Source organism: Elgaria multicarinata, chromosome 3 (genome assembly GCF_023053635.1).
Source record: "Elgaria multicarinata webbii isolate HBS135686 ecotype San Diego chromosome 3, rElgMul1.1.pri, whole genome shotgun sequence".
Lineage (NCBI taxonomy): Eukaryota > Metazoa > Chordata > Lepidosauria > Squamata > Anguidae > Elgaria > Elgaria multicarinata.
The window spans coordinates 139088686-139101811 of record NC_086173.1 but is presented as its reverse complement, the minus strand read 5'-3'; the positions used below and the strand labels follow the sequence as shown (position 1 = coordinate 139101811).

General features: G+C 39.2%; 1 protein-coding gene across 3 annotated transcripts in view; it reads left to right on the top strand.

Annotated features, from left to right (window-relative positions):
* CEP15 (centrosomal protein 15) overlaps positions 1 to 13126 on the top strand; it is a 39848-nt gene that overhangs the window by 17158 nt on the left and 9564 nt on the right. For 2 of the 3 annotated variants that reach the window (XM_063122072.1, XM_063122074.1), the window contains exons 2-3: positions 2124 to 2212; positions 10148 to 10271. In XM_063122072.1, coding sequence (XP_062978142.1) covers positions 2160 to 2212; positions 10148 to 10271 — 177 coding nt within the window. In that variant the 5' untranslated portion in view covers positions 2124 to 2159. The remainder of the gene's footprint in view (positions 1 to 2123; positions 2213 to 10147; positions 10272 to 13126) is intronic. The other variant, XM_063122073.1, reaches the window with a different exon arrangement.

Here is a 13126-nt window from a genome sequence, read left to right as displayed (position 1 = left end):
CAGTGTCCCATCACTATGCCTTCCTTTTTAATCCACTGTGTGAAGCAAAGTCAGTGTTTTGCTGCTTATAGTGAATGAGAAAAAGAGAGCTTGAAGTAGCGCTGAATCAAAGCCTTATGTGGGTAAAATATTACTGCTGAAATATCTCCCTATCCACTGAAAGTGAGTGAGCTCTAAAACAGATTCCATACCCATTTTTGCAAGATTATTTGGGAGTAGGCAAATGAGCATCTACATTTAGTGCCAGACAAGCCAGGCACCCATCATTGAAAATCAGAAATCTTTGTCTTACATGCTTTGAGGGAGGTGCATGGGAACAGAAACAGTCTTCCACTACACTACATTCAAGCATGCTCCGGAGTTACCTGGATTGCTCCTGGGTTGAGTGACTTGCACCAAAATAGCTTAAGTGCAATCAAGTGTGCATATGACATTAACATTGGCACACTCATATACATATCCAAATGAACTCAGCATGTTCAGGCATGCAGCAAAGTGATGCTGACATGCTCCCTTTAGTGCACCAAAATACATTCCAAAGAAGGTGAAATGCGTTTTTTTTTTAACCTGAGAAATGCCTCGGTATTGAGTCTGGTCCTTAGAGTAGGGGAATCCCAGGTTGGCTATATTGTGGAAAACCCCTTTGCCTAATTAAAACAGAAATCCTACTGTGCCTTTTAAAGAAAAAGACAGAAGAGAAAGTTCCAAGGAACATTTGCCTTTATTAGTGAAGGATATATCACAATCCAATTAATGAGATCTGTGTGCAGGAGCAAGCGTCTGCATGTAAACCATTAGGAATTGTGGTAAATCTGATGCACATCCAAATGTGCATCCATACATGAATGCTTTCTATCTATGCTGCCTTGCTTCAATAAGCTGCTCATCTGATGGCATATGCCCATCTGTGTACTGGTGCAACTGGTTACATGTAATTATCTTTTTAAAGTGCACATGTAAATACCTTTCAAAATCAATTGGAATGCATAAACCAAGCCTTTGGGGTTTTTTTGCACAATACTTGCATAATATTCTGTCCACTGTGCATCTCCTCCTCTTCACTCCTCTCTGCCCACAAACTATACACTCTAAAGCAAGAGAGAGAATACAGCACATCTAAATATGAATGCTTTATGAGTGAAAAAAAAGAATAAATTGAAAATGTAAGGGTCCAAACTGGGTTTAATACTCAGTTTTAGGTTTATTTCATAGAATCATAGAATAGTAGAATTGGAAGGGGCCTATAAGGCCATCGAGTCTAACCCCCTGCTCAATGCAGGAATCCACCCTAAAGAATACCTGACAGATGCTTGTCCAGCTGCCTCTTGAATGCCTCTAGTGTGGGAGAGAGAGTAGTGACATTTACCATTACCCAAATATCTCTCAGGTGTTTGGTTTTTTTTTAAGGGTAGTATCCTTTGGATTCTCCTTTGGATACTACACCCAGTTTCCAGTAGTGGGCAGCCAAATGATGGAAAGTACCCCCTCCTAACTCTGAACATTAATGCTCTGAAGTAGAGCAACAACAATTTGAATATTCACTTAGGTAACTTATTTATGTAAGTACATTTTTCATTTTAAAAATGAATGCTTTTGATCATATATTGTAAGTTGCAAAGCATTTATACACTAAAAAGACCTATAGCATGTTTAGTAATAATAATAGCTTTGTGCCTAAGCTCATCATCTGCAAACTTCATCCAATAGGTTCTGTTTTGAGGAGTGGTTAGCAATATATGTATTGTCCTTTTGATATAAAGATTGCTGAGTAGTACTACAATGTGGATATTTAGGAATCGGGTTTCATTTTTTTCTATAAACACTTTTCAGTTAGATTTTTAACAACTACTCATACAAAACATCACACACATTCAAAAGAACAGTAACAGGAAAATAAATTATTATATAGTGATACACTCATGTCTTGGTCTCGATTCGCACTACACGTACAATTCTAAATGTGCTGACTAGATAACTGAATTTGGACAGGTTTTACTTGTTAGAAGGCAAGCAACTAATTCAGCATTTTATTTGCATTTAGCACTATTTTTAATAATCCTCCTAGGAAGTATCTGTATATGTCTGAAGAAATCAATTTTGTTTCTCTTCCTTTTCTTTAAAAGAGTGGTAAAACTGAGGTGTTAGTCATATGACCAAAGATGGCATCCTATTTAGCACAAGAAGTTCAGCTTGCTAAAAGACATGAAGAAATGTAAGTACTTGTTTCTGAAGTTGTCCTGCCTCAAGGAGTTAGAAAAACACAATTAAAAGTGTGACATGAATGGTTGTGAATTTGAAATATTTTCCCAGGCCTGTTTACATTTATGAAAGCAAAATAGGTTTAAGGAAACTGGTAAAAACAATCTATCAAATTTTGGTATAACTATGCCTGTTAAAAATAAAAGCATGTGTTCGTAGAAAATATATTTAATCTTAAAACAAATATGTACACTTAAAATTTAAACAGAATGGTCCACATAGAACAAACATCAAACATAAATCCCAAATGTGTTTTCACCATAAAGGTCTTCATCAATGGAGAAAGAATTATATGCGGATTTTAAAAAACTTATTAGCAAATTTTAAAACAATTTTTTTATGCCCCAGATACAGGGATTTCCAATAGGACCAAAAGTTGGCTCCTGTAAGTCTTCAAAAATGTGGCAAAAAAGATGGGGGACTAGGTATTCTTTCCTGTCTTCAAGAGACTTGACTCCCAAGTTATATCTGATGCATAACTGATATCTCTGGTTCATGTAGGCTTGTGAATTGCACTAACTCCAGAGGTACTGTATATGTACGATAAACTGTTCTCTTCTTTCAAAGATTAAGGAAAATATTGCCTCTAGGGGGAGCTGTGCTGCCAGTCCTGTTTTTCTGATGAATTGCTAAGTGAAAGTGAAGTAATGACAATTAACATTGAATATCCTGATTAAAATTCCAGCTACAGCTGAGCAATTGACTTCTACCTTCCTAAATTCAATCTGAAGTTTCATTTCAATATATTTTCCGTATTGAAATTTAAAATATATGCAGATCACTAAAACATCTTATTAAAAGTTTACATTTGATTTAAAAGCAATGTTTTAGCTATACTTAATATAAGTAGGCTCTCTCACCCAAAAGGAGATTGCAGAATTATGATCTGTAATGCGTTTTGAAATTGCATAAAGGAATCTTCATATGATTAGGTCCTTTAGAACTCCTTTAAAACAAGAACAGCTCTGCTGGACCAGAACAAAGGTCTTATCTCCAGGGGTAGCCAAAGTTTCAGACAGATCACAACCTTCAAATGTTTTGAGAGGCACAAGATGTGCGCAATGTTTATGCATATATATATTTTTTAAAAATATATAGTATATAAAGAATAACATACTTACCAATTAGAGGTAGAGTCATTGTGGGGTTTCATGTTAGTTGTAAGTTTTGTGAAGTCTGTTTGATAAGTAAAATGTCCTTGGAGGGCACAGATTAATCCTCCCCTTTCCTAGTGGAAGGCTGCAGAGGGTGAGCAGAATGGGTAAGGCCTGGGGAAATGCAGATTAATCTCCCTACATCTAATGCCTTATGAAATGGGGAAAGGCCTTTGTGGGGGACAGATTAATGCCACTATCCTAGGTGAGGCTGTCAGAGCATAGGTGGAGGAGAAAGTGGGGAAAGGCCCCATAGTCTGGACCAAACTCCTCCATTGTGTCCTGAAGAGGGGAAATACAGACTAATCTCCCACACTTCACCAAGCCTTAGTAGCCTTTTCCCTCTTTTCTCTGCTCTGGGCTTGTGTTTGTTCCCTTTAGACTGATCCTTCTCTCTCTCTCTCTCTCTCTCTCCTTTCCACAATCTACCCTTCTGTGGCAGTTACTTCTGTCTCGTTCCCCTCCATGTTTTTTTAGCAGTGTCTCCCTTCTTCTCACTCCTGTACTCTGCCCATGCTGCTTCTGTTAGTTCTCCCTCTTGCATGCCAGAGGCTTGTCCTTTGCTCTCAGTGGCACCTGCAACCTACATGGCTGCAAAGGGCAGGGCTGTTGGCAGGTCAGGGAAGATTCAACAAAATCACACAAAGTGTAAGGAACCTTACAGAACTGCAATTTACCAATACCTGTTGTATGAAAAGAGTAGAATTTATAATAATCTGAAGACCTGTATATAAGCGATTAAGGCACAATCATTTCTACGTGCCAAATTGCAGAGGAAATCAATGATTCCAATGCACATACATCATATCAATCAATTACAAATGAAGTCAGGAGTTCCAATACATATTCATCATATCAATGGAACCCCCGTGTATTACATATTTGACTACAAATAGTTTTGCTCAGGAAAAATATAGACCACTTTTCTTAATTTATTGTAATATATATTACACACTATGAAATCTAATACAAGAAAAAAATCCACTTCCTCAATATTGTACATTTTCAGTGGTGTAATGGTCAATTAAATAAAGCCAAATAGCCAAGTATATCATAAATTATGAGCTGATTAATTCATCTGGAGAAACTTCAATATCATATTAAACATGGACTTCCTAAAAAGGGAAACAAATATGTTCTCAATCTTGCTTATTCCCCCAAAATTTGCTAGCAGAAAATTTGTTATTAGCTAAAAGTCATTTTAACATAATTTTCTCCAGCTCACTCTTTTTCTAGTATGTATTTGTGCTCCAAAAGCCAGTCACCACGCAGAAGAGATAATGCCCCCAAAGTAGGCATAAATCAGAAAGTGTAATCAAATGGGTATATACAAAAACGTAGTTTCCACTTTAAAGACACAGAACATATCAAGCACCAGGCTTTCAAATAAGTTGTCAAATCAGTCCTTTCATTCACCTGCACAGGTGAAAGAATTAAGAGTAAATTTCAGAATGCTTCCCTCTGTAACAGAAATCTGTCCGTATCAATTCTGTTGTACAAATGTGATCTCAAAACACTCAATCACAAAGAAAGAAAAATCCTCTCATCGAAGGAAAGAAAATTTGTCAGACTTTTCAATGGCATGAGATACCAAAGGAGCATCTACAATCTTATTCTTACTTTTACTGTGGTATTCGGACATCCTAGTTTTCAAAGACCTCACAGTTTTCCCCGCATATATGAACTTGGAAGTATACATTATAACATAGATGACATGAGTGGTTTTGCATTTGGACATATGGCATAATTTAAAATCCCTACCATCAACCAGAAGTATAAATTCCTGAATTTAAACGGATTGAGGACAATGTCCACATTTATAGTAGCCTCTTATATCCTCATTGGAATGATCCAGAATGTCCTTGAAGGATGTGGTCCTGTGATAACATACCATTGCTACATCGGAACAACCAGGTTAATTCATTCACTAGATGCCAATGTTTTCTGATAATCTTAGTGATCAAAATGATAATGGGGAATACTTAGAAAAAAATACCCATCGTGTACAACGACGTGACTGTTGAGTCAACAATTGTTGACGTGGAATTCTGTCTGCTTTCTTGGTTGCCTCATGGATTATCCGTGTTGGATATCCTCTATTCTGTAATTTTACAGTCAAAGATGGTACATGGATTGCATGATTCATAGGCTAGATGGGGAGGGGGCACCTACCAGTGACTAATTAATTCGGTCTGCAATCTCCATCTTTGTTAAAAGTTTTTTTGATATAAAGATAGATAAATGGATAGGTATAAACGTCTGTTGAATCACTCTTCTCCACATGTTTGTTGATGTACTCTGTGAACTCCAAAAGGTTGGTGAAGTAGGACTTCCTTTTTTGGAAGCCATGCTGATTCTCCTCTACAAGACTTGTTCTTGTTTAATCATTCTATCTTTTATTTTGCAGTCCCATAATGTATAATGCAGGCTGTTTCTGCGGCCTGAGAAATGCTGACAAATTTGTCACTGCAAACCTTCTGCCTCACTGCTTTGGTGGTTGAAAAGGCAGAGAGAATATTAAAAGGCAGAGAGAATATTAGGAAAGGGTAAAAATAGTACAGAAATTGTTATAAGTTTAGTACAGAAATCTGTGAAAACTGTGTGCCCTTCTTTCTGGTTGTTCCTTTCAAAGAGGAAATAGCAGACCTTGCAAAGTACAACAAGGGCAATACAAATTGTTGTGGGTGTAAAAAAAAATAGAGACTTAATAGAACTAGACTGAATTAATTTAGGGAAAAGATAATCATAGTAGCAATACTGTTTGACATAAGAAGTCTCCGAATGGTTTAGAGGAAATCTGAATGTAACTGATATTTACATCTTTCCTTTCCTTTAATGGCGGGAACATAGCTCAGTTGTAGGGCACATAAGAACATAAGAAGAGCCATGCTGGATCAGACCAAGGGTCCATCTAGTCCAGCACTCTGTTCACACAGTGGCCAAGGAGCCATTGGCCAGGGGTGAACAAGCAGGACATGGTGAATATTTTGCATGCAGAAGGTTCCAGGTTAAATCCTTGGCAGCTGCAGTTAAAAAAGAAACCAGGATAGTGTAGGGATAGACTTGTGTTTAAGGCAGAATATTTGTGATTATTATGTACCACGCAGAGAGCTTCAGCTGTTGAGTGGTATAAAAATGTAATAAATAAATAAATAAATAAATAAATAAATAAATAAGCCCCTGGACAGCTGCCATTCATTAGAGGACAGTAGTGGGCTGTTTGACGAAATAGCCTAATAGTCTTCTCCCCACGCTTAACTTCTTTATTGGCTTAAAACAAATATAATAACCTTGTGATACTGTATACTATACTGGCACTGGAATACCCATCTACTCTATATTTTACTTTGTTACAATGATAATTACTATGGGCAGTATTCAAGCAGCCCCTTCTACTGATTCTGTTGCCCAAACTGTACCCACTGCTTGCGCAAGGGAGATTTAACATCTCCTATAGAAATCCCCGAAACAAGTGGAAATGCTTATTTCTGGATCGAGAAAGGTCAGTAGAGCTCCTGTACACAAGTTCTGCTGACCTGCCCCATTCCAAAAATGAGTGTTTGCATTCGTTTCCAGTTGCTCAAAGAAGCACTAAATCTGTTGCGCAAGTGGTGAGGTTTTCTTGCACAACAGAATTGGCTTGAACTCAATGATTAGGTGGGGGCACAGTCCCCTGTTGTGTACTGTCCTATGTAGTTGATTAATCGGTCTGTTTAGTTTCTTCAGAAGAGAGTTAAAATTTCTGCCTTGAAAAAAGTGGAATTGTTATTGACTCAAAATGCCCAAGGCTCCATTACATAGTTAACTTTTTTAGCCAGCGAGAGGAATTGATGAAAACCCTTTCAACATGCCTTTGTCGGCAGGATTTCCTTTTGTAAATGCCATGCTGATGCTTCTTCGGTAAGGCTTGCTCTTCTGTTCCTTTAATTCTCCCTTTTAATTACTGTTCCCACCAATTTACCTGGAACTGAAGTTGGACTAATAGGTTTGTGGTTTCCTGGCACCCTAGTCCAACCTGGTGCCCTAGTCCAACATCTTTGGAGGGCACCAAGTTGGGGAAGGGCTGCTCTAAACAAAAAAAGAGAAGTAGGTGGCCCTAAGTTGTTCGTCATCAGCTTTCCACAACCCCACAGTCACCTCTGCATATCCTATTCTCCATCCTATCCGCTTTGGGAGAATGAGAATTTCACTGGCACTTTCTGCCTCTTTAGGGAGGATGCGGCTTTAAAGGCTTGTGAGCCTTAACTCCCAATTTCCCTGCTTTTTGGTGCTTTGTTAAAAACTGTAGAGCCGTAACGTTGTTTTGTAAACCGTAGGTTTTTTGTTTAATGAATATATAGGCTTATTTTTTGTGAACTTGTATGTTATTTTACTAGAGTTTGTGCTCTTTTTTTACTTTGCTCATTTGGACAAGTCTTCCATCTTCTGAAGAAAGCCTTCTTGCCTTTTTATAGCTTCCTTGGCTGTGCTTGTTATGTCTTGGACATTTTGTACCTTTCCTAATCTATGGCATGTGTTTTATCAGCTTCTGTTGTATTGCTTTTTAATAAGTTCCAAGTATCCTCAAGAGATTTTCTTGAATGCCCCTTTCAATGTAACCCCTGCATTCCTCTTGTCATGAAATATGGAGTTCCTTGGCAACTTTCCGCACACATATATGTCGAATTTGATCTCACTGTGGTTATTGTCCTTAGTTAGTTTGACAGGACTTACATCTTGCTCCAGGCCCTGAGCACCTATCAGGATTAAGCTGCTTCCCCTGTAGTTGGCTCTATGACCACTCTTCTAAGGCACAGTCACTTATCATATGTAGAAGTCTTTCTTTTTATTGCAGGCTGGACATACATTTACCCACCCAGTCAGAGGCTAATTGAGGTCACCTAGTATTACAACATTTTTTCCTTTGGCTGACTCCCTGACTCTGTTCTCCACCTGAAGATGACCCTCAGCATTCCGATCTGGGGTACAATAATATGTCCACAGTGCTAAATCAATTTTTGGCCCTGGTATTTCTACCCGCAGTGATTCTGGAGAGGACTTTGTTCATCTTTAAATGTTCTCTCTCTCTCTCTCTCTCTGTTTGTGCTTGTATGTGTTTTCTTTTTCAGGATCAAATAATCCACATAAGCAAATTGGATCAAACAAATTGACTTGGAGGCTTCTGGCATTACTATATATACCTATGCCATAGGTTGCTCTTAAAATTCCCTTATTGTGTGCACATTTCCCTACAACTGTTTCATCACTTTAGACAGCTATCAATTGTTTCTGAATGCCTGTTGCCAAGTTCTACTTTATTACCACTTTGAGGATCTGAAACATTTACACTGTTATCCTTAAGATATGAGTCATCCAAAGCCAGATCCATCACAGCTTTAGTTGGCTTTCTCCCAAAAGATAGTTTAAAAGCTGCTCTGCAACCTTTATGATTATAGACTTCAGAAGTCTGGTTCCATTTTGCTTCAAGTAGGGTTATCCCTTTTGTACAGTTATAGCTTGTCTGAAAAAGTTCTACAATGCACACAAAACATCTAAACTATTCTTAAGAACGTAAGAAGACCAAGGGCCCATCTGATCCAACATTCTGTTCACATAGTGGCCAAATAGCTGTCGACTGGAAACCCACAAGCAGGAGATGAGTGCAACAGCACCCTCCCATCCAGCAACTGGTGTGCATAGGCTTGCTGCCTCTGAAACTGGAGGTAGCACAGCCATCAGGACTAGTTCTTCCCAACATCACCATCTCATTCATGCATTGAGACTCCACAGCTCTGTCTGTCTAGCTGACCCTGCATATAGAACAGGTAGCATTTATGAAAATTGTACCTTGGAACCCTGGGCTTCAACTTACCTAGGAGTCTGAATTTGGTTTCCGAGGCCTCATGGTGCTGGTAACAACATGTATGCCAGCCATTAATTTACACTATCAGCCTAGTTAGACGAATCATGATGTCTTTAACCTTCACATCAGGCAGGCAAGTCATCATGCAGTTATTATGCCTGTTTCAAATCTATTTCTCTATGTTCCTCTAATTGTTAAATTTCCCACCCCTGATTGCTCTGTGGGAGATTATCTCCAAGGATGCAGAATTCTTCTCAGTGGGTAGGAGGAGAGAGCATCTTCTCCAGGGATTGTTTGATATGAAGGTTGATCATGTTCGGATCTGGAATGTACCAGTTGGATATGATAGAACCCTGGAAAAAGCAAATATAACAAAGATTTGAAAATATGATTTCTGGCAGGACCAAACACATCTGATTATTTACAGGAGATCTTCATTGCAAGGAAGAGAAATTAATACGCCTTAAAGTGTGCAAGCCAGTTGAACAGATATATGAAGCCCAGGCTAGGAATGTGACAGTCTTCCTTCTGAACATGGCATCAGCATGCATGTTCACAGACCCACACACAGTAGCAGAACCCTGTTAACTGATCTAACACCTAATGCTTCAGATTACTAGCGCTGCATTGCAAGCACATTGCTTCTGAGGTGTGCATTGCTGGGTGTCTCATTTGTGCACAGAGACTGCTTGTTGTACAACATGATGGTTACTTTCTCCATGGGAGCAACAGCAAGGAAGGGACTTCCTGTGCTTTTTTCCTCCTTCAATGCACCCACGCTGTATTCAACATAATTAGTGGAAAATTGGGTGAGGCTAAAAGGTTGCTGTTTTTCTGGCTGTTGTGCAGAAAGAATGGTCTTCCCACTTATCAGAATGTTTCCCTTTTGTAGCCTGTCTCAGAGATTGGTGCTGCTTCGGCAGATGGAGAGTCATCTAGGAGACAAAGAAGCTGAGAAGACATGGCAAATGCAAGAAACTGATGCAGCTCATAAAAGAAATGTAGCACTTTTAAATGTAAGTTTCCATGACTTTTAACCAGTAACTATGTAGTCAAATTTCCATGTGACATTTTGAGACATTGTTTTCTATTGAGTTCTCAAATAGTGACTAACCTATTCGTGACATATGCAGAAGGAAATAGAGGAGAAGTTTAACCCTGCTATGTGATAAGCTATTCCTCATGTCCTCCCTATAACAACAGAGATGGTAGAGATTGTTAGAAATATGAGAATTGTCTTGACCAGACCAATGGCCTATCATGTGCCAAATGTCCCTAAAAATCTGTAAAGCAGGGCAGGATGAAGTTTCTCCTTCTCTGCTAATTGTCCCCTGCATCTGATAGAATTATACCTGCCTGAACATGGAAGTATGATTTCAGTTGTCCTGTCTTAAACACCACTGGTAGCCCTTTTCTCCATGCCACAGTAGAGTTGTGGAGGAAACCTACAAGTGACTGGTCAGCTGTCAAATTTCCCCTTCAACCACCCGGACCATATAATACAAAGACTGAGTGAGGCAATTAATTCTCCCAGTATCAGTGGTGCTGGGCAGATTTCCCATCACCTTAATTTTGCACAAAAGTGCAGCACTTCACATTTTCACCATGGTAATTAATGATAGCTGCTCGCACCCTGGACACACCCTGGAGTACTAGTGGGCAGGGGCTAAACCTGTTGCTGTCCTTGTTGACCCCAGCCACTGAGCATGAAGCCTGTCCTTTTATTGTCATAGCACCATCTTGGTTTCTGTTTGTTACTCTAAAGTGTGGTGTATTGTTAGGACAGGGTATAGATGATTTGGAACTAGGTTTTATTGATATAGATCAGAGGTAGGGAACTTGTGGTCCTCCAGATGTTGTTGGGACAACAGTTCACATCATTCCTGACTATTGGCCAGGCTGGCTGGGGTTGATAGGAGCTGAAGTCCAACATTGATCCTGTTCAGACGACATGCTAAGCCATGGTGGTTAAGATTTTTAGCTATGATGATTAAGCATTTTGAGCTAAACATTATGGCTTAGCATGTTGTGTGAACTATTCTTAACCATGATGGCTATATAACTACAGTTTAAACACACTCACTAACCATTTGCTGCAAAAGGGTTAGCATCCTAACCATGGCTTAGTGTGTTGTCTGAACAGGCTCAATATCTGGGGAGACACAGGTTCCCCATTGCTGATACAGATGGAAGCTTCAAAGAGGATGTAGGGAGCCTTTTTAGAGCACCAATGAACTCTTGACTGAAACAGTCACAAGAGGTGGATGGCACCTTTTAATTTCTTACAAAAAGTCTTTTTCCTGTTAGAAATTATTTCACCTTGCAGGGTCTGAAACACTTAGCAGTGACATGCAGAAACCCTCAAAGTACGCTCCTGCCTATGGAAACGTCTCTACGCGCCCTCATAGAGAACACTTTAGAAAGATAAATCAGTCCTTCGGGCGCTCCTACAGTCCCTCCAAATAAGGTGGTATGAGCTCATGATATTTCTTTCACGCTTGCTCACCCATTCCAGCAAAGGCTCTCTCCACAAACCTTATGACAAAACATTTCTCTAGGAGTGAGCCAAGACATGAGAAATCTTACCATCTTTTCTTTCTTTCTTTCTGCTGGCTCCAATTCAGCAGGTTCTACTGTCTCTAAGGAAACCATTTCCAACTGGCTGCTTACTGACGCTCCCTTTAGGCAAGCATAAGTGCAAGATTCCTTTTAGATTTAAAGGAATTCTCTTCGGTTGTGATATGCCCAATCTTTTTCTCAAGTTAAGAGGCTTGCTGGTCAGCTGCCTGTAGGCCACCATATATTTGTGAATACCACTTTCCTAACTCCTCATGGTGGTGCCTTTGATTTTGCAGGACATTTCTCTCCCTGTCCCTCCTCCTCACCCACCCACCCCTGGTTTAAAAGGAAGATATTCATCTCTCCCACAGGTCAATAGACAGATATATTTTCAACTATGCCTTAACATTCACCTTGTTGCTCTCCTATTGCATGTTGTGTGGTGTCGTGTTTTGTGACAGTGTGTCTTTGTTTTATTTTTCTAGAGACATCCCTGGGGCAGTACAGTCACTGGGGATGTGTCACCTCTTTCTTTGAAAAATGGGAAATTACTTCCCTTTAATTGCTTTGTTCTAAACATGTTATGACAGATCACCCACTCACCCACTCTGCTCTTTTTGGAGCTGAGGGTTCTGTAACCTTCTTGTGCATATTTCAGTTCAGTGCATGTGAGATTATTTCTGTCTGGAGCTGAAAGGGAAATTTGCACACGATGGGACTTTTAGTTCTTCACAGGAACTGGCATTTGGCTATATTTTGATAGAATGAGCAGTTTAGAGCTTGGAGAAAGCCCAGTGTGATCTTTAAAAAAGAAACAACTGGGGGAAAGATGAAGATGTGTGTGTGTAAGTGGGGGTGGAGGGCTTGCTGTGGCCAGCCTTCTATAGTAGACCACATTCTATACCAGTCAGACCAAATTTATTTCATCAAATTGGATGGAGTCTAGTGGTTCCAAAGACATTGTAAGACAGGTATCACTTTCCTTTTGTACCTCTGGTATACCCAAGAATAGGTTTCTGCCATGGTTCCACATCTTATATTATATATAGAAAGTCACACTGGGGGTAGATTAGAGGAAGGAAGCTTAGGCCATTTTATGAGTGCGAAGAAGAAGAGATGGAATAGCTACTCAGTGGTGAATGATAGGTAGATTCTATAATTTTTATACTTTGGTGAAGAGGGAACATATTTAATCTAACTTGTTGAAGCCATAAGAATTATTTCAAAACTTGTTTTATATATACACATGGTAACTTTTTATATGTATTTTATTTTCTGTGTCTTTTTCCCTGCCAGTTGTAGAGAAGATGAC